We start from the raw sequence: 27515 nt of genomic DNA on the forward strand, positions 1-27515 counted from the left end.
TGTGCAAAAAATGTTGCAGTTCTATTTTCTTTTTTTTTTTTTTTTTTTTTTTTTTTTTTTTCAGTTCTATTTTCTTTCAATGACATCACATTGCATCTGTCCCCTCATCGCCTGTGGGCAGATTTGACCTTGGTCCCCTTTGGGCTTCCTGTCCAGCCCCTTCCAGGGGTCTTGGCTGGGGCAAAGCACTGGGGAGTCCCTCTGGCATATGGCCCGCAGCCTGTATTGAAAGCCACTGTCGCAGCCTTCGCGGCCTCTTGGTCTGTGGGGCTCTGCCATTGCTGGCCCCTGGACAGTAGAGGAACCTCTCAGGTTGGGAGCTCGGCGTCCTGGGGCCTGGATGGCCGAATTCAGCCTGTGCGACCCTGAGTCCTAGCAGATGAGCTAGAGCAGAGCTCAGGCCCTCCTCAGAGTAGTCACCAACTTCTGCCCCCGTTTTTTTTTTTTTTTTAAGATTTTATTTATTTATTCATGAGAGACACACACACACACACAGAGAGGCAGAGACACAGGCAGAGGGAGAAGCAGGCTCCATGCAGGGAGCCTGACGCGGGACTCGATACTGGGTCTCCAGGATCAGGCCCTGGGCTGAAGGCTGCGCTAAACCGCTGAGCCACCCTGGCTGCCCAGCCCCCTCCCACCCCCCCAACCCCCAACCCCCCACCCTGGTTTGGTCTTGAGGCATCATCCCTCTCCTGTGGCTTTGTCTCCTACCCCTTAACTCAGAATATTCAGAGTCCTTGGAGGTTAGGTCCTCTGTGTCTATGATGCTAGGGTGTTTGGAAGACTCCATATTTGGGAACTGAAACCTCCAGCACTGTATGGGTTAAGACAATAGAAGCTCAACTGGGGGTGGTATGGACTCTCTTTCGAATGGGGAGGGGGCGCTGCCAGAGGAGGCACAGGAGACAGGAGAGGGGGGTCATGGGGAGGAGTGAAGCACTCAGGAGAGTCCAATGCGAGAAGCAGTGCTAGCAATTTATTGTGACAGATATGCCCATAGGCCTGAAGTGCCTTCCCAGGATGCACCTGTTTTTCCCAAATCCAAAGGGGTCTACTATATGGTCACGCAGTTATGCTTTAGAAGTCGGGAGGAATTCTCCCAGGGGATCACCAGGATCTCGAAGTCACAGCGCAGCTTCTGCAGGGAGAGCAAGGAGAGGATGGGTAAGTCTGGGCCCAAGGCATGACTCCTCGCAACTGCCACCCTCAGCCTGTGACACTCTCCTCTGGGGTGTGAGAGGAACAGTCACTATTGGCCCAAAGGGACAAGGAGCCAAATGGCCAGGACTACATCCCAGATCTTTTTTTTTTTTTTTAGATTTTTTTTTTTTTTAATTCATGAGAGAGAGAGAGGCGCAGAGACACAGGCAAAGGGAGAAGCAGGCTCCATGCGGGGAGCCCAACGTGGGATTCAATCTCGGGTCTCCAGAACCAGAATCATGCCCTGGAGTGAAGGCGGCACAAAACCGCTGAGCCATCCCGGGCTGCTCCTAGATCCCAGATCTTTCTAGCCCAGTCCAGTGAGACAAGCCCCAATCTCTTTCTCTCTGCACCGCACCCTGGCCTGGAGGTTGAGTCATCCAGAAGGCAGGGACAGGTTCCACCAGGTTCAGCCTGGCCAGACAGACCAGTTCAGGCTGGACAACCTAGGGTCTTGTTTGCTGGAAAGTGGGGTGCAGAACTATTACCTCCTCCTGTACTCCTGTGGCCAGGGGGCAGGTAGTGACATCTATGCGGTCTCCAGTGGCCATGTTCTTCCGACAGGCTGTACTCCCCAACTCAACAGTCAGGTAGTACTTGACGCCAGCCACCAGCTGGGGATGGAGGACAGGAGCAGGTCAGGGATTCTGGATGCCCTTGACCCGGACCTCTCACCTCTCTCCACATTCAGCACACTGGCCTGGGCCTCGGGATTCAGACCCTGGATGGGGAAGTTCTGGTGGGGATTCCTGGGAAGACAAGCAGAGGCCTGGGCCACGCAGGAAGCTGAGACCCAGGGGTGCAGGCATCCTGAAGCCCACTGCCCTATCTCCCTCACTCCCGTCTCCCCAATCCACCCCTCAGAGCAGGAGCACCTTGAGGCTAGCGAGCCGCTGTGTAAGTCAGGGCTAGATCCTATTGAAATATCGATGTGTTGTTCATAAATTTGTGGCATTAATTGAACTAAAAAAATACATTGTATTAAAGTGTCCTGAATACTCTCGTGGCATCCCTTTAACCTGGTCACCTGCGAATGCCGCACTGGTCTTGCCCTAGCCGGCGCCCCACCACCCCACCCCTCGCCCCTGTCCCACGCCCCCCCTCCTCCCCCCTGCACACCTGGCTCTGCGCCTTGAGGATGTTGGTGTCTCGGAAATAGTAGAGGCTGTTGCTGCCCATGTTGTAGCTGGCCACGGCCGCCTGCGCTGCCTTCTGCACCTGCGGGTCGCTGGGCGACAGGTCCACGCGTCCTCCGACCAAGTGGTTCCCGGGGCGGGCGCGGGCGTCGCGGAGCAGCGCCAGGAGGCAGAGGGCGAGCAGGCCCAGGCCCAGCGCCCGCGGAAGGCTCGGAGGCGCCATGGCCGGCAGTGCTGGGCCGGCGCGAGCTCCGCTTTTACCGGCTCGAGGCCCCGCCCGCCCCGCCCCGCGCCCCCGCGGCAGCAGCCGGAGGATTGCGGAGCCTGGGCGGTGTGCGAGGCCGACTTCCTCGCGCCTGGGGCAGCGGGGGGCCAGCAGGCCTGCCTGCCTTCCGGGACGTACCGGCTCACGTACCGGCTCGGTGAGTCCCTGGCCAGGGCCCACCACTCAGTTCAGGAGGCCGACGAGTATGAAATACAACTATCAGGGAGCCGTTACTGTTGCCACCATTCCTGGCCGTGGAACCTAGAAGAAATACTTAACCGCTCGCAGCCTCAGTTTTCCTCTCTGTAAAATGGGTCGTGTGAGGACTCAACAGGTAAAGTGCTTAGAGAAGGTCTGGTCCTCTAAAAACAGCAGGAGAGGAGACTGATGTGCTGAGCCGGGCGCTGTGTGACCCTCTTGGCCAGAAATGGAAATGAGTAATGTTTCTACTTTATGAAGAAACAGGAGGCAGAGGGGAGAACTGAATTGCCCAAAGACACCAGCTAGTGAATAGTAAATGACACTGGCTTTTGAGCCCAAGCAAATTCAAGTCTGTGCTCTCAAACCAGACTGAGCCCAAAGTTTGAGGATGGCCAGAGAGAAGGGTGTGTGTCACAGCAGCTCTGCCATTCCCTGACTGGTGACTTAAGACAGGTCCCTTGGCCTCCCAAGGTCTCACTGTGGTGAGGGAGGTGACAACTCTTACCTGCTAAGGTTATTCCAGCACTGGGCTACCCAGAGGTGAACTGTGCATGCTGGAGGTAGCAGCAAAATAGGCACAATGTGTTTTTCAGAAAAACAGGTTTAATAAACAGCACTGAAGTAGCTAACACGAGAAGAGTCTCAATCTTGGTGGACTTCTTGTTTTCGGGTTCATTGTAGCTTGTACTTTTAATCACATGTTGCTGAGGGGAGGTGGGACTTTTCTGCCCTGGGACACTGAGGCCTTGTCAGTACTTAAGGCCTCCAAGGATCCCGCTTGGGGCTTGGAAGAGGTAGTGGTTTACAATATCTGGCAAACGTTGGTAGCTATTACAATGATGAATATTCTAAGCAGGCATAATTCTGGGCCTCTCGGAATCCCAGGACCAGGAAGGGCAGTGATTTCCTCTTTGGGAGACCTGGCCCAGCTGCTCCCCACCCCCTCAGCCCAGCTGTGAAAACCAATCTGAGATTCCAAGATAGAGTCACAAGTTGCAGGCTCAGGTGTCTGCCTTAAAGGGACAGACCCCAGTTTGTGGGAGAGCTGGCTCAAGCTTGGCTTAATGAAGAGGCCAAGGCCAGGCAGAAACCCAACCTTAGAGAACCTGGGAGGGGGTAGAGTAAGAAGCTCAGGACCACTATGATACACGGGGCAGAGGAGGGAGAGGCAGCCTCCTGGGGCTCTCCCAGGCCTGCGTTGCCATTACTTGGAGCTCAGCCATGGCCACACTTAATCTCCAACAGCTCCCTGGAAAAGTAGCCAAGGCGTGGTCTCTGATTCAGCAAGGGCCAATGGGTCCCTAGCTCAGCTGCCCCCCCCCCCCACCTGTCACTACTTCTCACTGGTGCAGGAGAATACCGCAGGTTGTACCACACCCAATGACCTCCAAAGACCTTTCACATGGGTCTATCACAAGCACTCTCAGGGAGTAAGCCTCAATTTCGTTTTTCAGGTGAAGGAAGTTAATCAGGTCAGGTCACTTGTCTAAGGTCACACACTAGGAGTGGTGTCTTGGTGGGCCAAGGGGGACTGGGAAGGAAAATCGACAATTACTGGACTTCTGATAACATGCCAGGCCTTGAACCAGGGCCTCCACACACACTCATCCTCATAACTGCTCAGCAGAAGCTGTTTTACTAGAGGGAAGGAGGGCTGACTTTTTTTTTTTTTTTTTTTTTAGATTTATTTATTTGGAGTTGGGGGGCAGAGAGAGGGGGAGAGAGTCTTAAGCCGACTCTGTGCTAAGTGCAGGGTGAGACATGGGGCACAACGTGGGGCTTGATCTCATGACCCCGAGATCACAACCTGAGCCAAAACCAAGAGTCAGACACTTAACCAACTGTACCACCCCGTGGGCTGACATTTAAATAACCTCCTACTAACATTCTGCTGGTCTCAGGTCTGCTTTCTCCGATATTCTAGGTCTTGGTCCTTTGTCCTGGAGGTTACGTTGGGACTGGATCTCTGAAGCCACGTTGTCACAAGGTACATTCTAGATGCCCTGTCTCCTGCTGTTCTAGGACTGAACCAGGAACTTGTGTGGGATGCATTAAGGGGCCAAGATAAGGGGTTTCAACTTAACGTGTCACAGACACTGCTGAGCCCCAAGCGAGAGGTAAGAAAGCAGGCTCTAGCCCCTTCAGGGACAAAGCCTGTGGGCGAGGCAGAGAAGAGCCCACAGGGAGGAAGCAGAACAGGCAGCACGTCCCACGGCTTCTGCTGGGTGGTTCATGCCAGAACCATGAGAGTCAAAACCTGACAACCAGCATGGGCAGGAGCCATCAGAAGGGTGTTGTGGAGGAGGAGGGAGCCTCCATCACCTCCCAGAGCATCAGCAACAATCTGGCAGTATCAGGACTGAGGTAGGGGAAGACCATGGCCCTGCCAAGCTCCTGCCTAAGCACACCAGGCCTGTATGACAGTGTCACAACACAAAGGGTCAAGGCTGAGGGGACTCTGAGGTGACCCTGGACCCATCTGGGAGAGTATCAGAAACATAGCCTGAAACTCTAGGGACAGACAGCCTGAATTCCCAGCTCAGTCTGGGAGTCAGGCTGGCACCCTCCCACTAAGTAACACAAGCTGAACCTTACTCTGGCCACTTGGCACCCTTCCAGGGTGGCTGCTCACTTTCCAGACCCAGATCTGAACTGAACCCTCATGATTTCCAACTAATCACATAATTGCTCTATTCCTGGGGCTTTACTTTTGGTTTCCTTATAGTCTTCTACTATTCTGAGATGTAGCTAGTATACAGAAAAGCACACAGAACATATATTCAGTTAACACATAGTCAATGCCTGTATTACCACCACACAGATAAAGACATGGAAACTGCCACCCTCACCCCAAGCCTCCCCATTCCTCACACTTGCCTCCTTCCCGCGAAGGTAACTAATACCACTTCTTTCTACTATTGATTTTTGCAATAAGGATTTTCTTTTTCTAGTTTTACCATCTATATAGAGATTACTGAGCAAGAATCCACTTAACTTTATGTGAATGGAATCACACAATTTGACGTTTTTTTGTTGGCTCAGCATTGAAATTCACCTGTCATTTGTTCGTTGTCACTGGTATGGACAGCCATTAGAGTCGGTCCAGTTGGGGGCTGTTATAAACAAAGTCGCTGTGAACACGAATTTAGGTGCAGGTATGCAGAATGTCCTTTGAAACAGCTCCAGGAGTAGAATTGCCAGGTCACAGGATGGGTCCTATCTTCAGCTTCACTAGAAAATGCCTGTTTTCCCCAAAAGTTCAGATCAATTTCTACTCCCACCAGATGGATGTCAGACACTCTTGCTCCATTCCATCAGCACTTGGTATTGTTTGACTTTAGAATTTTTGCCAGTGAGTGTATAATGGCATCTCATTTGCATTTCAGACTACTACTGTGCCTGAGCACTTTTTCACAAGCTTATTCACCATTTGGACATTCCTCTCATGGCTGCTTTACAGGTCTTTTTCTCTATTGTGTTATCTGCTTTGTCTTTATCATAGTCATGTTCTCTGGATGCAGTCTTGTGTTAAGTGTGTTGCAAATGTTCTTTCCTACCCTGGGTTTACATCACTACTCTCTTTGTGGTATCTTTATTTTTTATTTAAGAATTTTATTTATTTGAGAGTGAGAAAGCATGAACAGGGGGAGGGGCAGAGGAACAAGTAGGCTCCCCGCTGAGTGGGGAGCCCAATGCGGGGGCTCGATCCCAGGACCCTGCAATCATGACCTGAGCCAAATGCAGATGCTTAACCAGCTGAGCCACCCAGGCACCCTTCTTCATGGTATCTTTAGGCAAACAAAGTTTCTATAAACGGAAGTGAGTTTATCAACTTTTCCTTAATTTCTCCCTACCCTGAGGTCATGAGAACCTTCTCGTAGTATCCCAATTTTTGCACTTAATACTTGTTATTCTCTCCTCACCAGACTGTAAGCCCTCTGAGGAAAATTCTGTAAGCAAGTAGTTCTCAATGATGCTCCGCAGAACGAATGAACTCTAAGCAGGGCTAGGTGCTATACAGCTAGCATTTCATACAATCCTTACAACCTCATTTTCCAAGTGGGGAAACTGAGGCTCGGAGAGGCCAAGTGACATGACCAGGGAACAAAGGGCCCTCAGGTACATGGGTTTTGAGTTACATTTTAAGAACCAACCTGACTCCTTCCTAGCAGTAAGTCCACGGTCATATTACTCAGTCTTTCCGAGCCTCTGGTTTCCTCACCTATAAAAGAGAAAACAACTACTTATTACTGTGGGAGAAAAAATTTTGCAAAGATCTTAGCTGTGGACCTGGCTCGTACTAAGAGTTCAACAAAGACCAGGACAAAAACGTACCCAACTAACTCAGGCCCCTACAACTGTGATGTCTTATGTTTTTTCTGCCTCCCTAAGAGGACCAGCCAGACGACCAGAGCCCTGCCCACTTCTCCTAGAGGCCAGGAGAGTATATGATGATTGGCAGACAAACTCTAACCCACATTTGATCCACCCTCTTCCTGGTATTCCTGACTCCCACTGATTTTTCCACCAGGTGCTGCCTAGCCCAGCTGTTGACTCGGTTGGTATCTGGAATATCACAGCCCACCCAGATCCCAGGAAGGGATCAACCCACACTCTTTGCCAGATTACTAAGGAACACTCCAAGGCACCTGCCTGAGGCCCACATGGCTGCCCTCCGGAGTGGGAAGGAAGCTGGCAGTTTCGATCTGTACTGATAAAGGAGTGTGGCAGACCCGGTCAGTCCCTGGGGAAGTCCCAGCCCACCTGCTTTTGAACACATGAAGCCCAGTCATGAAGGCCACTGACTTTATTGATTTAAAAAACCTTACAAGGACAGTGACTGTTCTGCCAAAAAAGGAGCCAAATAGCATAAAACAGACCAGACTAGTGGGGGTGGGGGTGAGGGAAGGGCCAGGAACTCACTCGGTAAAGCTGATAATTGTTGACATGAAACTGGCAGGGGGAAGGAGTGGGGAGATGCATGCAAGAGTGAGAATTTCAAAAAAGTTGAAATGGTGAGAGGAAGAGAACTCCCAAAGACCTTGAAGTACATCAGAAGTGAGTACAACAATAGCAATCTCTTCCTTTGTAGAGGACAGGGGAGGAGTTCCCACGCGGCTGCAAACTCGGGAGACTCCATGCTGGGGCTTGGGACTGGGGGCTATCCAGAGAGCCTCACAAGAAGGCATCGCACCACTCTCGAAGGCACCCGAAGCAGTCCCGGGACTGCTTAGCATTGGCACCACATGTGTCCTTCAGCCATTCCCGGAAGAGATCTTCATCTTTCTTTAGCACCAGAAACTGGCCAAGGACCACATAGGCCTGCAAACGGGGAAAGGGCATGCTGCTAAGTTCCATGGGACCAAGAAAGAACAAAGCCACTTTTGTGGCATCCAAAGCACATGAGCCTAGGAAGTGGGCAAGCTGTGGCTATCTCCTCAGGCCACCCTCAACATCTACTCTCACTTTCCTCACCCACAAAGTGAGGCCACCCTCACCCCCATCCCCCAGGTGCATGCTGCCACCCACACCTTGTCAAAGCCCCTTTCCTCCAGCTTCTTGCCCAAGACTTCACCAATCCCAGCCAGGCTCCCCACTGGCTTTTCCCCCATGGGCTCCGCCACGAAGTCTCGGTGCTTTTGGGAGGTTGTCATCTTGATCAGCTTAATCTGGGAATCCCAAGAAAAGGTAAGTTAGGGCTGCAAACCAGGTACTCCCAAGGGCCCAGTGACAATGTTACTTATATTAAGTGAAAGCTAATCCAGCCATTACGGCGGCTCACTCAGATCTCCTCGGTTCATGGGTAAGAGAACTGAGGTCCAAGAAGAGCCTTTTTCCCGCTGGGCAAAAGAATGGTTCTCTGTGGGAACCGGGTTCTCGTCCAGCCCCAGGGGAAAAACTAGCCCGCCCTCACAGGTGGCGCACGCGGGGCAGCGGGAAGATTCCCAGTCGGTAGCCTGGGTCCTCCTTGAGGCTGTCACTCCCTTTGTGACCTTGGCGGGCTAAGAAGGGAGCAAATGAAGGGTCTCTCGGTCCCACGCGCCCGCACGCACCGCTCCCAGAGCGAGGGCACTAACCCAAAAGCGTGCACACGCTCCTGCGCCCCGCGGGCCCGCACTCCCCGCCCCCCGCCCGCCGGCCCCGCCCCCTCCACGCGCCGCCGCGCCGCGCCGCGCCCCGCCCTCTCCCCGCACGGCAGCCGGGCCGGCTCCGAGGGCGCTTCCTCTGGCGGGCTTCTCGGCTAAGGCCCCTCTCCTCCCCGCACCCCCTCCCGCGTCCAGCTCGGGCCCTGCTCCGCGGCGAACGCTCACCAGCAGCTCCGGCTCCCGTAACGGCTCCTACCGCCACCCGGCTGCTCCCACCGATATCTCAAACTCACTAGAACTTTCTTCCACTTCCGCTTCCGGGTCGTCTGTAGAGCCGCTTTTAAAAAAACTCCTCTGGGCACTTCTAGCCGCGTAGAGCCATAGAGAGAAGCGCTCCCGACCTCAGCGGCGCCCTTCCTAGGCACCGCTTGCGGGTTGCCTCGCGGGAAGCCCAGCTGCCTTATGTGGTCTCGCCTCTCGGGCAGCCTGTCCGGTCTCAGGGACCTGAGGCCTTGGAGAAAATTCCATTCCCCGCTGCGCGGCATCGGGAACTCAAGAACTTAACCTTGGCCGACCCGGAGGTGGGAAGAGTTAGAGAGACGGACCAGGCGGGGAGGGCGGCTGGTGAGCTTCCGCGATAGCCCCGGAAGTACGGTGTTCGGAAGGGTCCGACTCTAGAGCGCCTGTGGTCACCCGGCTAGGAGGAGTCGGAAGCGCGGGCGACCTGAGTGTGCGTCTGCCTGCCGGCGGGCCCCTTCCCCGTGCCCTCGTTGGCTCAGCTACGAATTGAGTCGTGGGCGAGCCGCTCTCAGCGTCCAGTCTGGAGAACAAGGTCGTTCGGGCACCGCCCGTGGGAGACGAGGGCAGAGGGTAAGTGTCGGTCTCTGAGCGTCTTTCTTCCAGGATAGGGAAGGGGGTGGGCAGGGGACGGCAGCCAGAGGTCACACCTCGGAGTTTCCTTTGGGAACCGTCAGCCTTCATGGTGCCGGTCCTCGTCTTCTCGGTACCCACGTCAGAAACCTGGCAGTGGCCGCAGCCGAGCCGGCTTACCCGACTTTTGTTAACTCGTTCCTGGAGTGGACCATCGCGCTGTCTTCTCACTGGTTTTTGACCGTAGTGTGTTGATAAGCTGGGCATCTGTGTTACGTGGCTGTGCTACACATAGGATGTACGAATATGTTGAGGAATATACAGTTTATCTCACACTCCTTCCTGAGAGGTTTCCCCAATAACTTCTGTAGAACCTGGTATTCGGTTTCTGTGATTTTGCCAGTACTTGTGAGTTGTTTTTGTTTGCCATACACTGTTCTAAGTGCTCGGCTTGCATTATTTTATTCTACTAATTAGTGATTGGGTTTAACTATTATTTTTTCTCTGAAGCTAGTGAAGTTGAACAGCTAGGAAAGAGCCAAGGAAGGATTTGAATCCTAGTAATTAGATTTTATTTACTTACTTATTTTAAAGATTTTTATATATTTATTCATAAGAGAGAGAGAGGCAGAGGCAGAGACACAGGCAGAGGGAGAAGCAGGCTCCATGCAGGGATCCCGTCGTGGGATTCGATCCCAGGACTCCAGGATCACGCCCTGGGCCAAAGGCAGGCGCTAAACCGCTAAGCCACCCAGGGATCCCCCTAGTAATTAGGTTTTAGAGTTCATGTTCTTAACCAGGACACAGTCACTCCTTAGTAAAAAGGATCTCTCTATTTTCAGAACAATCCTGGGTTCTGAACTTGTCATCCAAGAAACTCAGGAGTTGACAGTCTCTGCGTCCCTCACTGCCCTGGGACAGGACCCAGCATGTCTCAGGCCACCAAGAGGAAGCATGTGGTGAAGGAGGTGCTGGGGGAGCACATGGTGCCCTCTGACCAGCAGCAGATTGTGAGGGTGAGTGGCATTGGGCACAAGCTGCTCTGCCTCCCCATCCCTCTACTCCTCTTGGGCCCTTGTGATGGGGGTAGAGTGTAGCACAGCTTACTGGGTATTTGAGCTGACTGATAAGGCTGATGAGTTCTTGGTCACTCTTGGACCAGGTACTCAGGACCCCAGGGAACAATCTGCATGAAGTGGAGACAGCCCAGGGGCAGCGCTTCCTGGTGAGCATGCCCTCCAAATACCGTAAGAACATCTGGATCAAGAGAGGTGAGAGAGGCAGCCTTCTAGGAGACAACTATTTCCTGAGAGCTTGGCTTTCCCCATTACAAGCTGGATCTATTATGTTTTTTCTCCTCTCTTACCTGCAGGGGACTTCCTCATTGTTGACCCTATTGAAGAGGGAGAGAAAGTGAAGGCTGAGATCTCCTTTGTGCTCTGCAAAGACCATGTACGCTCTCTACAGAAGGAAGGGCTCTGGTAGGGTAGTTCTTTCGGTCATTGGTTGCCTCATTTCTGGGGATACTGACTTCTAAGCTATGGAATTGGAGGAAGGAAGATCATAGCATCCCAGGCAGGGATAGCTGGAAACAGCTTTTTTGCTGATCCGTTTTTCTGTCCTTTCTTACCCTGGCTCTTCTCTTGGCACAGGCCTGAGGCCTTTTCAGAAGTGGCTGAGAAGCACAACAACAACAGGAACAGGTGAGAAACAAGCCTTATGATAAAAAACAGGGATTTAGGCTTTGGTACCTTGAGGGGAAAATAGAGACCTTCTTTCTTCCTATGTAGAGTCCCTGATGAGTGCTCCTAAATATGTGGATATGAGTACAGCTTGAAAGTGAGATGCCCCAGATTAAGATTGTGGCATTGCCACTTGTAAATGAATCATTTTAAGCAGGTTACTTGATCTCTTAAGCCTGGATTTCTTTGCCTGTAAAGTGGGAGCTTTGTGAGGATTAAAGGAGTTAATGCTTATAAAATTGCTTAGCATAATACTTGGTATATGGGGTGGGTCCACTGAGCATTAGTTCATGGTTGTAAAATCATTATTGTTAAATCCAGTAGTTCTAGCAAACTTTTGATATGGGCTGGGAGGTATAGTCTTTAAAGAGCTTTTGTTGGCCATATGGTCCTCCTTTATGTGGGTCTCCTTGATTGCAGACCTATTTTTCCCAGAAGGCATTGGGTTAACCCTGTCCCTTTTCCCCCATGCAGACAGACTCAGCCAGAACTCCCTGCAGAGCCACAGTCATCAGGAGAAGAATCCAGCTCTGAAGATGATTCTGATCTCTTTGTTAACACCAACCGCAGACAATATTATGAGAGCGAGGAGGAGAGCGAAGAGGAGGAGGCAGCCTGAGTCCCTGGACCCATTTCTCCTCTTGCTCAGGGACGAGTACTTGGCTCCTCTGCGCTTGGACATTCTCAGGGTGCTCTGCAATTCTTCTCTATCCCCTCCCCCTGCACGGGGGACAAGACAGGGCCCCTCTCTGAACTGATCTTCTGCTCAAGGAGAATTAAACCCCTGGTGGGTAATGACTTGTGCTGGTGTCTGAGTGGCTCTTTGGAGGGAGGAGGGACTTGTGGTGAAGTTAAAAACTGCTCCTTGATGGGTCCCCCGGGTGCAGGTCCTAAATGGGTAAGAAATGGAAATGGCTGGAACCTTTCCTAGATTCTCTCTCTCATTGAGCACTCGTAAGCACCAGGGCCTGTGCTGTGCCTTCTGGCATGTATTTAATAATAACTGGGAGCAATCCCTCTGTATTGCATGCTTACAGTTAGTACTGACTCAGCCATTGAGGAACACAGCTCTAGGACCTAGTGCCCCCTGCCTCTAAGAGACACTCAGGATGAATTTCATAGTGCCTCGTAAGCTGCTTTTCCTGGCTTTCTAGTCACTGTGACTATAGGAGTGCCCACCTCCTTAAATGCTGTGTGCGTCCTCTGATTAGTGGCTTTTCTGTGGCTACTCAGACATCACTACCCAGCTCTCTTGCAAATTGTCATCCCTCTTTTTTTAAGCTTTTACCTCTGGCTATGTACTCCTTCTCCATTGTTGACATTGATCTTCTAATCACCGTTCAGACGTTGAACACTTTAACTCCCGGCTTAGAGTCTTCCACCCCTGTTTCCACCACCATTTTCTCCACCCCGTGGATGGGCCTATTCAGTCTCATCGGTGCCTACCTCATTGATCACTCCTTGCACCCCTGACGTTGATAGGAGTTGCCACTCCTCTTGAATTCAAATATCTGTAAAATCACCACCTCCTGGTTTTCGTGCTTACCTGCTCAACTCCCTCCTCTGTATCCTCAACCACAACCACAACCACCACCACCCCCACCCAGCCCCAACACACATTCTTACCTTTATTTTCCTATCTTCACTTCCCTTCCTTGTGCAACATTGATTCCACCTACACCTTCCACTCGCTTGTCTCCCTGCCGGTTCATCTAGTAAGATCTAACCCTGGCTAACCCAGCTGTTCACTTCTGTGCCTGTGTTCAAGTAAATGCTAGAGAAAACAGCCAACCTAACTCACTAGTTTTACCTTAAATTCATAATTACAAACCTCAGGTGGATGCTCAGCACTGCCTAGCAGATCTCTGGGATGTTGTACTTCAAAACTTGTATATTGTCTACCAATTCCCCCTTCCCCTGTTATGACCACATACTTCATTATGTGTCCTCATTACCCACCCTACAAATGTGCTCATGGATTGTCCTTTAACTCCCCCCCCCCCCCCCCCCCGCCATGTAATCCAGCGGGACTTAAAACTTTTCTCTTGTGCCCTGGAGCTTATCGTCTTGTTTAAGGACTTTATGTGAGTTTTGTTTTTTGCCATCCTCTCTACTGGATATGTTAGTGGCAGAGGTGCTATAGAATCTCCTGTCTGAAACAATCTGAAAGGCCTGTCACTGATTCCACATCGTCTCCAGCTACTGGTTCATTTATCTGTTCCTTGCTCACTTTACCTTATTTTATCTTAGTGGAGCTTTAAATATATACATGTCTATATATTTGTATGTATGTGTATATATACAAAAAATAAACTTCAGATGAGTTAAGGATATGTATGTGTGTGTGTATATCTAACTTGTCTGAAATTTATTTTTTATGGGAGGCAACTTTTTTTTTCCTAAAGGGGTAGTCATTTGTCTCTATACCATCTGTTGAATGGGTCATTCTTTACTCAGATTTAAAATACCTTTTTAAAATAAACTGAATTCTTGCATACATGTGGGTCTCTTTCTGGAGTTTCTCATCTGTTGATGTATGTGCACATACCACATTTTATGGCGTTACTTAATCTATCTCCCTCATTCTGGCCCACTCTTCCTTGAAAATTTCCTGTTTTTTCTTACATAACTTTAGAAGGAACTTGGCAATTTGCATTTAAAAATCCTTTTGAGATTTTCATCAGGGTTTTAAATCCCATAGCTTGATATGCAGAAAAATACTATCTTAACAGTTTTGAATTTTCCTACCAGAAATGGGGTATGTACTTGCTTTTATAAGTTTGTCTTCATGTGGGTCCTTTACATTTCTGGTTCAATTTAGTCCTGGGAATTTTAGAGTTACTTGTTCTGAGTGGGATCTTTTGAAATTACATTTCTGCCCATCACTGGCATTTAGGGAAAACTGTCCATCCTTGCTCACCTAGTTGAGCTAATTAAATTCTTTTGTTCTCATAGTTTTTCAGTTGATCCTCTTGACTTTCTGGGAGGTCCAAGTATGTTCTCCTAGTGGTAGCTTTATCCTTTACACTTGTTTCTTTTTAGGGTCACAGAGGTCAGGGCCTCCGGTATAATGTTGGGTGGTACCCTCGTTTTTCTCCCAGTGGGAACTGTTCCCATAAGTCACGTAACACAATTCTTGCATTAGGTGTCTGGTAGATAACCTCCATTAGGCTAAAAATGTTTCCCTCTGTTCCCAGCTTACTGAAGGCTTTTCCCCTTTATTTAATAGCAATGATTTTGATGTCTATTGAGATAACCAAAAGATTTCGTTTTATTATTGAGCTGCTTCTCATGAACAGACTTTCTCATGCTGAGCTGTCCTTGCAATTTCATATAAGCTCCACTTAGAGTGTTTATTTCTTTAGGATTTTAATATTTATTTCTGGGCCAATTTTACTTCTTATTTTAATGATTTCCCTGTCCCAATTTGGTATAGCCCTATGCTATCCTTGTAAAATGGATTTGAAGACATTTAATCTATTTCTTTGTTCTTAAATAATTTGTAGAAGGGGTTTTTTGTTGCTTAAAGTTTGGTAGGCTTTATTTATAAAAACATCTGTGTTTGGTTCCTTTTTAAGGGGTAGATACTTGACTGCCTTTTTTTCTAAGATTTTATTTATTCATGAGAGACAGAGAGGTAGAGACATAGGCAGAGGGAGAAGCAGGCTCCATGTAGGTAGCCCGATGCGGGACCCGATCCCAGGACTCCAGGATCACACCCTGAACTGAGCTACCCAGGTGTCCCAGGACTTTCTTAATTTGTAAGCGTCAAAATCTAACTCCACCTAGCAGAAGCAAACCAGGGCTCATTGACCATAAGTCTAAGAGAACAGCTGTAAGAAGAGCTGATCCAGGGCGAGCATGATTTCGTCAGGGCTCCCTCTCATTTGTTCCTTGGATTATCTCTGCTTCTGTAGGTGGACCAATCTCTCCCTACCATTGTATTCTGCAGGAAGCTTCAGTTTACATTCAGTCCTTATAAGCAAAGAGTTCCTTTGTGAGCATCTGTGTATGTCACGGAAGACCATTTGGTCATCTTGGGTCACTGACCCCCTTCTGAGCGAGTACTGTGACCAGGACTTGAATAGGGAGGATGGGTGAGAGGCAAGATGAGCCAAGCCTAATCTGTACACACAACATGTGCTTCCCATGGAATAGAGCAGTTCTTTAACCAAAATAAGGGGACAGCCTCTTTTTTTTTTTTTTTTAAGATTTTATATATATATTTATTCATTCATTCATGAAAGACAGAGAGAGAGAGAGAGAGAGAGGCAGAGACACAGGCAGAGGGAGAAGCAGGCTCCATGCAGGGAGCCCGATGTGGGACTTGATCCCGGGACTCCAGGATCACGCCCTGGGCCAAAGGCAAACACTAAACCTCTGAGCCACCCCGGGATCCCCCAGGGACAACCTTTTGATAAAACCAACAGACATTTGTCCTTTATTCTGTGTATTTTCTTTGACTAATTTTGCAAGATGTTTCTCTACATTATTGGGTGTTTCCTTCTACTTCTTTACTCATTTCTACCTTATTGAGCCATATGCTTAATTTCAGTCTTGTTTTCTAACATTTTTATGGCTACAAGTTTTCCTCTAAGTACTCCTTTGACTGTTACCCACTTGGTCATGTGATTGTGTGATTTTTTTTTTTTTTTTGGCACTGTATCTGTAAACCTGGCCTTAGATTTTTCTTTAGCCCTCAGTGATTGTGTGGTTTACCTAATAGCCCCTGTTTTCCCCCTAAAACCCTTTCATCTCCACTTCTCCATCTCTCTCTCTCTTTTAAAGATTTTATTTAGGGGCAGCCCCGGTGGCTCAGCAGTTTAGTGCCACCTTCAGCCCAGGGCCTGATCCTGGAGACCCGGGATTGAGTCCCATGTCGGGTTCCCTGCATGGGGCCTGCTTCTCCCTCTGCCTGTGTCTCTGCCTCTCTCTCTCTCTGTGTGTGTGTGTGTCTCTCATGAATAAATAAATAAAATCCTTTAAAAACTTAATAAATAAATAAATATTTTACTTATTCATGAGAGACAGAGAGAAACAGGCTCCCCAGGGGGAGCCTGATGTGGGACTTGATCCTGAAACTCAGGGATTACGACTGAGCCACCCAGGTGGTCCCTCCACTTCTCGGTCTCTTTTTTTTTTTTAAATGATAGTCCTAGAGAGAGAGAGAGAGAGGCAGAGACACAGGCAGAGGGAGAAGCAGGCTCCATGCACCGGGAGCCCGACGTGGGATTCGATCCCGGGTCTCCAGGATCGCGCCCTAGGCCAAAGGCAGGCGCCAAACCGCTGCGCCACCCAGGGATCTCCACTTCTCTGTCTCTTATTGGCCATTTAGCTCCTGTGGGTTGGAGCTAAGAATCCTGTTGGAGGTAGAGTCCTTATGTTCTGCATAGTACTTATTCTCTGAAGCTGAAATCCCCTTCTCTTCTCCCAACTTAGTGGCAGATCCTAACCATGAGTTGAGTGAATAGATCTCCCAGAGTGAGCTGAGTGTTCTGAGAGCCCCTTCTTCCCCATGTTGTGGTCAGTCCGTGTGATTGGTCACCTAACAATACTGACACATCCTGCAGTTAGGTTTAGGACTTGTGGCCCTTCAGGCTCAGCATTTGTATCATGTTAGCACCAACCTAAGAGCAGGTCATTTCCACGAAAGTTTCCCCACCCACTTCACTCATCCAGCCACCCATATATATGTGCCAAGAAGCACACATGGCGATCTGAGCTAGTCATGTTTTTTTTCTCCTTTAACCTGTAAGTGTGGTAAGAGACCTTGACAGTTCTCACCTCAAAACATCCTTGCTTTCTAGAATAAAAACAGTCATGATATATTTTTCAACATATTGCTGGATTTGATTGTCTGATATTTGGGTGCATTTTGGCATTCAGGTTCAAGTAAGATGGTTTAAGTTTTTTCTTTCCTGTGCTACCCTTGTGTCTTTATATCAAGGTTATGCCAACCTTATAAAATGAGTTAGTATTCTCTCTCTTTATTTTCATTACAAGGGTTTGTATCAGACTGGAATTTTGCATTTCTGTAATTAATGGTAAAACTTGTTGTAAAACCCATTATGCCTGGTATTTTTATGGTGGGTGGGAAGATTTTTTTTAATCTTTTTTTTTTTTTTTTTTTTTTCCACCTGAGAGAGAGAGTATGAGCAGGGTAGGGACAGAGGGAGAGAGAGAATCCGTTTTTGGTTTTTTTTTTTTTTTTTTTTTTTTTAAGATTTAATTTATTTATTCATGAGAGACACAGAAAGAGAGGCACAGACACAGGCAGAGGGAGAAGCAGGCTCCATGCAGAGAGCCCGATGGGGGACTCGATCCGGGGACTCCAGGATCACACCCTGGGCCGAAGGCAGGCGCTAAACCACTGAGCACCCAGGGATCCCCGAGAGAATCCTAAGCAGGCTCCACACTCTGCTTAGAGCTGACCCAGGGCTCGATCTCCTGACCCTGAGAATATGACCTGAACCAAAATCAAGAGTCAGGCGCTTAACCAACTGAGCCACCCAGGTGCCCTAGGTGGAAAGATTTTTAACTCTAGATTTTTGTGATAATAGATTGATTGCTTGGGTTTTCTGTTCTTGAGTCAGTGATACTTCCAAGGAAAAAGCATTTTCCTATTTCCTCATTTATGGTTTCAAGTTTATTGCACAGTTATTTGCAGAATTGCCTTGTTTGTAATCTTGATTGTATCTACAATATGTCCTCTTACTATATCTAATATTACTGCACTTTTTCCTTTTTTTGTCCCATCACTTTTTTTTTTTTTTGTCCCATCACTCTTGAAAGACATTTCTTTATTAGTCTTCAGAGCGCCAGCTCTTTGTTGTCATTTCTCTTCACTGAGCTTGTTTATGTATTATGGATTTCTGCTCTTACGTATTTCCCCTTTCCTCACCCTCCCTTGGGGTTATTCTCTGGCTCTTATTCTAACGATTGAGGTTGGATGCTTCAGCTTTACCTCCTCCCCAACCCCAGCCTGAAGAAAAGGGAAGAATTATGTGCCCTTTGGTGGGGCCACCACTTTGTCACATTTGCCAACCTCTATTTCTCTCTACATACAACACATGTGGTTTTCACATGGAGTTGTTAAGTCTCTTTAACCTCTTAATTTAGAACAGATGCCTTAATGGTTTTTCTTTTTTTTTTCATTAAATGAGTTTTGACAACTCAGGCTGATTTCTTTTTTTTTTTTTAAGATTTATTTATTTATTTATGACCGACATAGAGAGAGAGAGAGGGGCAGAGACACAGGAGGAGGGAGAAGCAGGCTTCATGCTGGGAGCCTGATGTGGGACTCGGTCCCGGGACTCCAGGATTGCACCCTGGGCCAAAGGCAGGCACTAAACCGCTGAGCCACCCAGGGATTCCCCTCAGGCTGATTTCTTATGAAAATGTCCTCTATTTGGATTTGTGTGATTGTTTTGCATACTTAAATTTAGGTTAAACAATTTTAGCAAAAATAGCCTAGAAGTGATGTGTGCTTATTTGCATATCATAAAGCACATGATGGAGAATATCCAATTATTGGTGATGCTAATTTTTGTCACTTGGTTAAAGAGATGGCTTCTGGATCATTTTCCTACAAAGGTACTATTTTTCCATTGTGAAACAGTCTTATCCTTTAAGGCCAAAGTGTCCTTTGATGCAGCTCTATATGTATTTGTTCTTAGTTTTTTTTAATTGAGTTAAAGACAAAATTTCCCACCATAACCATTTTTTAGTATACAGTTGAATAGTGTTAAATACATTCACATTTCTGTGCAGTCTCCTTTTGTGACTGGCTTGTTTCACTCAGCATAATGTCTTCAAGGTTCATCCAAATTGTAGCTCATGTTAGAGTTTCCTCCCTTTTTAAGGCTGAACCATATCCTATTTTATGTATAAACTACATTTTGCTTATCCATTCTTCCATCGATGGACTCTTGAATTCCTTCTACCTTTAAGCTATTGTGAGTAATGCTGCTATGACATGGGTATATAAATATTTCTTTGAGACCTGCTTTCATTTCTTTTGGAGATACACCTGGAAGTGGAATTACTGGATAATATGGCAAATCTATTTTTAATTTTTTAAAGAACCACCACCATGCTGTTTTCCATAGTGGTGGCACCATTTTACATTCCCACTAACAGCACACAAGGTTCCAGTTTCTCCACATTTTCACCAACACATTAGGTTCTTTTTTCTAATAGTAGCTATCCTGATAGGTATGAAGTATCTATTGTTTTAATTATAGTCTAGTTTTGAGTGTTTTCTAATTTCCATTATGATTCCATTTTTGGTCCATAAAATATTAAATATTTAGTTGATTATTTTTAATAATGTAAGCACCTTCAAACCTACCACTACAAAACAAAGGCTAGGACTATACAATGACCCAAGCAACCATTTGCTTCCATCTCCTGCCCTAAACCCTGCTCATCCCACTTTCATTCCCCCACCCGAGGCAACCAGCTTAAACTTCAAATATGCTTTTTTTGTCTTCTTTCTGTGTGGTTTTCTTGTATCTATGGTTTTTTTTGTTGTTTTTTAAAGATTTTATTTATATGAGAGAGAGCACAAGTGGGGGGAGGGGTAGAAAGAGAAGCACACTCCCTGCCGAGCCTGTGGGACTCGATCTCAGGACCCCAGGATCATGACCTGAGCCCAAGGCAAATGCTTAACCAACTGAGCCACCCCGGTGTCCCTACATGTGCTTTTTAAAAGTTTTTTTTAACCTTGTGAAAAGGATAATATGCTGAATATCCTATTTGGAGGCTGACATTTTATTTACTATCACATTACTTTGATTTTCCTAATTGCTGTATATTGCCATTGTTCATTTGATTTGACTGTCAATATTTCCTCGTGGGATTATATCACAATTTATCCATTCACTCTTCTGCTGGTGGCCCTTGGGCTCTTTTTTTTTTTTTCCCCAATTGTAAACATTCTTGTAGATATGTCTGGGTATAAAATTTCTTCCTGGGACAGTTCTTAGGCATGGAATTCCTCAGTCAGAATTTTAGGTTATGCTGCCGAATGTTTTCCAAAGTGGCTACATTAGTTGACATTCACCAACAATGGATCCCTGAAGTGGATTTAATGATTTCTCCCTGTAGCCTCTCAGTTTTTGCTTAATGTATTTTGAGTTTATGTTATTTAGTACAACGTATTTAAAATTGCTACCTCCCTTTGTGAATCGAACCCTTCTTTATGGAGTGACACTTTCCATTCCTACAGATGCTTTTTATCTTAGTTTATCTGATGGTGGTATAATTCCCTTAGATCTCTTCTGCTTAGTATTTTTATTTTTGTCTGAGAGGTTATCTTCCATCCTGTTACTTTCAATCTGTTCATGTCCCCAGGCTTTACCTGTCTCTAGGACATGTATCTGGATCCTTAAAAACAGAATCACTCTTTTTGTTTTAACTGAAAGACTTAGCTCCTTTAACTTACTGTAATAATTGGTGTGTGGGGCCCATTTGTCATATTTGGATGACAGTTTGGATGGATATAAATTTCAGGATTCTAAATTCTTTTCCTTTAATACTTTGAAAATATTACTCCATTTTCTTCTTGCTTTCAATGTTGCTATTGAAAAATCTGATGTTGGTCTGATTCTCGTTGCTTTGTATGTCATATGCTCTTTCCTCTCCATGTTATCTCTGATATTCTTAAAGTTCTAGATGGTGTATATAGATGTGAGGTTTTGTTTTTGTTTTTGTTTTTGTTTTTTAAAGGAAGGCAGACTGCCACATGCAGTGCCTCGTTTGGATGTGTCTAGAGTCTTGGAAGCTTGACTACTGCCCTATGTTCTCCTACAAATGGACCTCAAGGGCTTGTTTGGAGATTCTAGCAGGGGAGCACAGCTACTATATATCCTTGACCGAAGAGGAAGCCTCCTCTATCAGAGAAGGTTGTCCTCTTCAACTAAGTGTAGGGACACATGTGGAGCAGTAGGGAGGAAGGGGACACACACCTAGCCAACCAGATCAGCTGAATCAACCCTGGCAATCAATGGGGTGATGGATGTCACAGCCAGATTGCCCTCACATCCTCCTTTTTCTTCTTTTGGCATTCTCTGGGCATTTTTTGATGCAAGATGTTTTATTTTGTATTATTCCAGGAAATTGTCTCCATTATTTCTTCAAATATTTTTCCTTTCCATGTTTATATTTCTCTCTAGAATCCCTGTTACTCAGATTTTAGCTCCTTCTACCTTCCATATCTATTTGCTTTTATTTGTTTTTATTGTACAGTCATTTTTTAAAAGATTATTTATTTACATATTCATGAGAGACACACAGAAAGAGGCAGAGACACAGGCAGAGGGAGAAGCAGGTTCTCAGCCCAATGTGGGACTCGATCCTGGGTCTCCAGGATCACGCCCTGGGCTGAAGGTGGCGCTAAACCGCTGAGCCACCAGGGCTGCCCTGTACAGTCATTTTTTTTCTTCAATCCTTCCTCTTAGACTTTCTTCGTCTGGTCTTGGGATTTCTCTGTTTTATGCCTGAAATGTATCCCTTCTGTCGGACATCCCATCTGTTGTGTTCGTTACTTCCACTCAGGCTGGCTTTTCTAGCAGGCTAAAACTGCAGCTGACCATACTAAATGTCCTTCATAGAGGACTCTGGAAGCCAGTGGCTAACACTTCAGCAATAGCCCCGAGGCACAAGGCAGCGAGGGTATTTTCCCATCAACGCACAGTAATCATCATGGTTGGACGGCTGCTCCTGGGGGCGTTAGCTTTCAGCCTGCCCATGCATGGGTAGACCAGGCCATGGTGACAAAGCAAAGTCCTCAGACTGAGAGTTGCAGATGGCAGCCATGGAAATCTGGCCAGCATGCATAGATTTTGTGCCAAGGGGTATGTGCAGGGTTCTTAGCTACAGGAAGAAGACCATGAAGGCAAACCCCTGAGTACTGGTGGAATAAAATTTCCAAAGCAGAGACTAGTTCCAGGGGGTCTGAAGGAGACAAGGCTCAGTGGCAGCACTTGGTTCACAGCTTCCCCATCTTCCAGAGCTCCTTGCTGCAGAGGCCCTTCAGGCATGGTCTCTTGTCTGCTGGCCCCTTTACTAGAAGGTTTTAGTAAAATTCTTAAATGTAGAGTCTGCTGCCTTCAATATACAAAGAAGCTAAACTGGTATAGGACTTGTTACTTTGCCAGCAATTTATCCTTAATAGTTGCCCAGATGTCCCCCAGGGTAGTTACCAGGCTTGCATGACCCTAGATTTTGCCTTCACTCAAAGCCCAACCATCTCTTCCTTCCCGTATCTGAGGAGCATGCAAGCCTAGCTGGGCAGTTTACTTAGCAGGAACCAGGGTCCGTATGATCAAGGTAGTGGAAAGGCAGGACAGCAGCTGTAGCTCACACTGTGCTCCAGTATGACGCATGGATGACACACTGCAAGAGACGCCACCATCCCAACCGAAGGCATTAAGGCACTTTGCATACCTTGCCTGGTTACCCAGAGGAACAAAGCACTAGTGATGTCCTAGGCTGTCTCTTGAGTGCCAATAGTGGCGACAGTTTTTTCCAGTTGTTATGATAGAGTCTGCTGCTGCTAAAATGTGGCTGGTATGTAAACCTTGGTCACTCAGAGTGAGGTGCCAAGCACCAGAAACCTTTGTTCCTAACCAGTACCAGTTGTTAAACAGGGAGATGGTCCCAGGTGTCACTCTGTTCTCATTCATTCTGGAATGCGAACAGCACTCCCTTTTCCTCCTCCTGATTTGAGCCATGGTTGCAATCCTGGGACCTGGGCCCAGGGCCCACAGGAGGCTGCTGGCTCCACATTCTGTCAGGATTTCTAGAAGCAACCAGCAGAGGACACCATTGGCACGTCCAACTGGTGAGGCAGCACCTGCCCCAGCTCTGTAGCACCCAAACCGTCCCTTCAGACTGACTGTATAATCCCAGAAGGGCAGCAGCACCCCACGGGACTCTCTTCCGTAGGCACTAGCAGTCCCCTCCCCTCTGAAAGATACAAAATGGAGAGAGGTGGGAGCTGCCCTTATCTTTCAGTTTTCAAGTCCCCAATCAGGGTGCTGGGGATTCAGCAGTACCTGTCCCCCTAGAAACCCAGTTTCAGAAAATGGTATGGTCAGGCGGCCATACAGGACCGGATGGAACAAGGGGGAGGGGACGAGACCTCAGAACTCTAAAGGGATGTCTTCCCCAGAGACCTCAGCCCGCTCTTTCAAGTGTTCCCGTCTAGATATTGCTGAAGCTTTCAGACTCTTACTTCCCTTGCCCCCCCTCCCTTGGCTTGTCTCCAAAGCCTCTGAGTGCTTTCCTCTTCCATAATTTAGCATTTTGGTAATCATGGTCTGCCTTACCAAACCATCTGTGGCCATACATATGAGAGGGGCTTTTGCAGGGAGGGCCTCTGCTTTCTTGGTTCTTTCTGTCCAAACACTTTTGGGAAACCCCACCCCAACCCTCCTCATTCCCTAGGGCAGAGCATGTAGCGGCACAGTGAACAATTTTACTTCTCTTAGTGTCTCCCAGAACAGAAGGACAGAGACAGGAAAGTCCAGGGGTCTGAGGAAGGGTGGGTAAGGTGGTGCACCCACACTGGGCAGGGGTATATGAAGTTTGGAAGGTACAGGGCTTGTAATGCCAGGCTAAGGGATTTTGATGAGAACCTCTCTCTCTTTCTTTTAAAAGATTAATTTTAGGGACACCTGGGTGGGTCAGCAGTTACGCGCCTGCCTTTGGCTCAGGGCATGATCCTGGAGTCCCAGGATCGAGTCCCACATCAGGCTCCCTGCATGGAGCCTGCTTCTCCCTCTGCCTGTGTCTCTGCCTCTCTTTCTGTCTCTCATGAATAAATAAATAAAATATTTTAAAATAATAATAATAAAAGATTCATTTTATTTATTTTAGGGAGGGAGAGCACAAGCAGAAGGGGCAGAAGGAGAGGGAAAGAGAATCTCAAGAAGACTACATATTCAATGTGGAGCCCCCACGCGGGGCTCAATCCCAGGACCCTGAGATCATGACCTGAGGTGAAGTGAGACACTTAACCAACTGAGCCACCCAGGCCCCCCCAATGTGCAGAATCTCTTGAGATGGCAGGATCTGATCCATCAGGTCTGGAAAAGGGAGACAGGTGTGGCAGAAAGGGCTGTGGCCCAGCCTAGCCTTAGTGCAGCCCCTAAGCAGGGCTGACTCTGTCTTCCCAAGGTGTTGGAGCTTCAGAGAAATGGCCATGGAAACTTGGACTCACCCCAGCCCGGTGAGCAAGGACGGCCATCCTATCCTATACCAAGGCGAGGGCATGCAGACCAAAAGAATATAGGAGTTTATCACCGACAGAAGGAATTTCCAGAAGGTGAACTTCAGAAAGAAGGAAAATGACTCTAGAGAAGAGACCTGAGAGGCAAGAAGGAATAGTGGTGATGTCGAATTTGGGTAAGGGGTGGCGGGGGGAGGCGGCTCTTAAAAAGTCAAAGTACTGGAGAACACAACCCCTTAAGAACAGGGGTAGTAATAATGTGTTATAAAGGCTTTAGGGCACCTCGTGTCTCAGTGGTTGAGCATCTGCCTTTGGCTCAAGTTGTGATCTTGGGGTCCTGGGATCGAGTCCCACATCGGGCTCCCCACAGGGAGCCTGCTTCTCCCTCTGCCTGTGTCTCTGCCTCTCTCTCTGTGTCTCTCATGAATAAATAAGTAAAATCTTAAAAAAAAAAAAAAAAAGAAGGATTTCATACCTGTAGGGCAAGTTTGAAAAATTCACCATATAGTGCTAGAACCCCACTGGAAATCTCTGAAGCAACTGTAGCAGGAAGACAGCAGGTTACAAGCCTGGAAAATGACAGACCCTTAAAGATAGGAAGAAGAAGTGAGCTTCTTACTAGTTCCTTACACTTCAAGTGAACAGAAGAGTTTATGGACTTTCCTCCATTCTCACGCTGGATATTTGGTGAGTTACGTAATTATTCAAAACAATGCTTGACGTATCTTAACATGAACTTAGTATTTATTTCATAAGAGAAAAAGACAAACTCCCTGAAATGTAAGAACCAGCTTATAGAATAATACAATGAGCAATAGGAACTTGTTTTAGCTTAACATTTTTTTAATGAAGCAATTTACAATCTTATAAAAGGAGCCAATGTTTCTGATACTTTTTGCTCCTTCATAATAAGGGGACTTACATTTTTTTGCCTTCACCATCTTTAATCATCTTTCCAAACTCTTATTTGGTAATTATTCAGGAACTCCAATTGTGTCAAGGTCAATCTTGGTATTTTATATTATCCTAGGGAGTTATTCATTCCCTCTGAATTATCCAGCTGGTTGTTGTACTTTTTCTCAGCACATTCTCTAGTGATTATTTTTATTTCTCCTGGATCTGTGATAATGAACCTGCACCAGTCCTCTTTCTCAAGCCTATGTATCTTTAAAGTTCTGTTTTGTTTTTTACTGTTAGTGTTTTATTTAAGCATTTTTGTTTACAAAAATATGGAACAACTCACCAATGTGCTGTGTCATCCTTGTGCAGGAGCCATGCTAAATCTTCTCTATTGTTCCAGTTTTAGCACATGTCCTGCTGAAGCGAACACTTTAAGTTTCTTTTTTCTTTTTCTTTTTAAGATTTATTTGTTTTTTTTAGAGGGGGAAGGGGCTGAGGGAGAGGAAGAGAGAGAGAATCTTAAGCAGACTCTGCGCCAAGCATGGAGCCTAATGAGAGGCTCGATCTCACCACCCTGAGATCACAGCCCAAGCTGATTTTAGTATATGTGCTGCCGAAGCGAGCACCACAGCCCAAGCTGAAATCAAGAGTCAGACGCTCAGCCAACTGCGCCACCCAGGCACCTGCACTTTAAGTTTCTTATTGAAGGGACGCCTGGGTAGCTCAGCAGTTGAACTTCTGTCTTTGGCTCAGGGCGCAGTCCTGGTCCTGGGATTGAGTCCTGCATCGGACTCCCTGCATGGAGCCTGTTTCTCCCTCTGTCTGTGTCTGCCTCTCTGTGTGTGTCTCTCATGAATATATAAGAAATAAAATAAAATAAAAATTCTTATTGAAGAATAGGCATACAATAAAGTACACAAACAATAAGTATACAGCTCAATATATTTTCACAAAGTGAGCAAACACTCCTGTATCCAGCATCCAGATGAAGAAATGAAACACGTCCACCTCGGCTTCCTACTTGCTCCTCGTTGCTCCATTTCAATCTCTATCCCCAAAAACAATATACTTACTTCTAACAGTGTAAATTACCTTTGTCTGTCTTTATAGTCATGGAATCAATGTGTACGATTTTATATGTGGCTTATAGTGTACTGTGTCTATGAGTCACCCATGGCTTTAATTCTATTATATGAATATCCACCATTTATCCATTCTACTTTTTTTTTTTAAGATTTTATTTATTTATTCATGAGAGACATAGAGAGAAACAGAGAGGCAGAGACACAGGCAGAGGGAGAAGCAGGCTCCATGGAAGGAGCCTGACGTGGGACTTGATCCAAGGTCTCCAGGATCACGCCCTGGGCTGAAGGCGGCGCTAAACCGCTGAGCCACCCGGGCTGCCCCCATTCTACTGTTAATGGACATTTGGGTTGTTTCCAGTTTGGGATGGTAATAAATAGAGCTGTTCTGAACATTCTCTTGTTCATGCTTTTGGCTGAACATACATTTTTCTGTTGCTAAGCCAACATATTTTTGCTCTCTTCTTTTTAAAGTTTTATAATAGGAATTTTCAAATATCCTCAAAAGTAGATGAAATGGAATAGCAAACCCATGAAACCCATAACCCAGCTTCGATAAACATCATCTTGGGAGCCCAAACTCATACATCCCCATGTTTTTCTTTTCTTTCTTTATTTTTCAATGTCGGAGGAACTTAAAGCAAATTCCAGGTCTCATTCCATCCTCCTGGTTGTACACATTGTAAAGTACATATCATATCATAATATATGTACACATATATGTTTCTCTAGCAGAGGATTATTTTCTTAACATAACCATCATGCCCGTATCATACTCAATCACATTTCCTGATTT

At 47.0% G+C, this 27515-nt stretch overlaps 3 protein-coding genes, 1 long non-coding RNA gene and 1 other non-coding gene across 5 annotated transcripts; 2 read left to right on the top strand and 3 right to left on the bottom strand.

The window, feature by feature from the left end:
* Positions 1 to 957: 957 nt before the first annotated feature.
* CST6 (cystatin E/M) lies at positions 958 to 2594 on the bottom strand. Its single transcript, XM_025445899.3, has 3 exons — positions 2323 to 2594; positions 1692 to 1817; positions 958 to 1141 (listed from the first exon to the last, which is right to left on the bottom strand). Exons 1-3 carry the CDS (start codon positions 2560 to 2562, stop codon positions 1058 to 1060), a joined length of 450 nt encoding a protein of 149 aa, XP_025301684.1. The 5' UTR covers positions 2563 to 2594; the 3' UTR covers positions 958 to 1057.
* Positions 2595 to 2648: 54 nt separating this feature from the next.
* On the top strand, positions 2649 to 7601 carry LOC112659299 (uncharacterized). Its single transcript, XR_003136290.3, has 3 exons — positions 2649 to 2938; positions 4730 to 4792; positions 7337 to 7601. It is a non-coding gene; the product is annotated as an uncharacterized LOC112659299 (long non-coding RNA).
* Positions 7598 to 9436, bottom strand: BANF1 (BAF nuclear assembly factor 1). The gene is made up of 3 exons (XM_049096888.1): positions 9185 to 9436; positions 8337 to 8474; positions 7598 to 8127 (listed from the first exon to the last, which is right to left on the bottom strand). The coding sequence occupies exons 1-3, from the start codon at positions 9434 to 9436 to the stop codon at positions 7981 to 7983; spliced, it is 537 nt and encodes a 178-aa protein (XP_048952845.1). The 3' UTR covers positions 7598 to 7980.
* A 103-nt stretch (positions 9437 to 9539) lies between these two features.
* On the top strand, positions 9540 to 13836 carry EIF1AD (eukaryotic translation initiation factor 1A domain containing). The gene is made up of 6 exons (XM_025445898.3): positions 9540 to 9761; positions 10604 to 10777; positions 10924 to 11032; positions 11134 to 11242; positions 11414 to 11464; positions 11978 to 13836. Exons 2-6 carry the CDS (start codon positions 10691 to 10693, stop codon positions 12120 to 12122), a joined length of 501 nt encoding a protein of 166 aa, XP_025301683.1. The 5' UTR covers positions 9540 to 9761; positions 10604 to 10690; the 3' UTR covers positions 12123 to 13836.
* A 12124-nt stretch (positions 13837 to 25960) lies between these two features.
* On the bottom strand, positions 25961 to 26065 carry LOC112659567 (U6 spliceosomal RNA). Its single transcript, XR_003136395.1, has one exon. It is a non-coding gene; the product is annotated as a U6 spliceosomal RNA (small nuclear RNA).
* Positions 26066 to 27515: the final 1450 nt, after the last annotated feature.

The sequence above is a fragment of the Canis lupus genome, chromosome 18 (genome assembly GCF_003254725.2).
Source record: "Canis lupus dingo isolate Sandy chromosome 18, ASM325472v2, whole genome shotgun sequence".
In the NCBI taxonomy this organism is placed as follows: domain Eukaryota; kingdom Metazoa; phylum Chordata; class Mammalia; order Carnivora; family Canidae; genus Canis; species Canis lupus.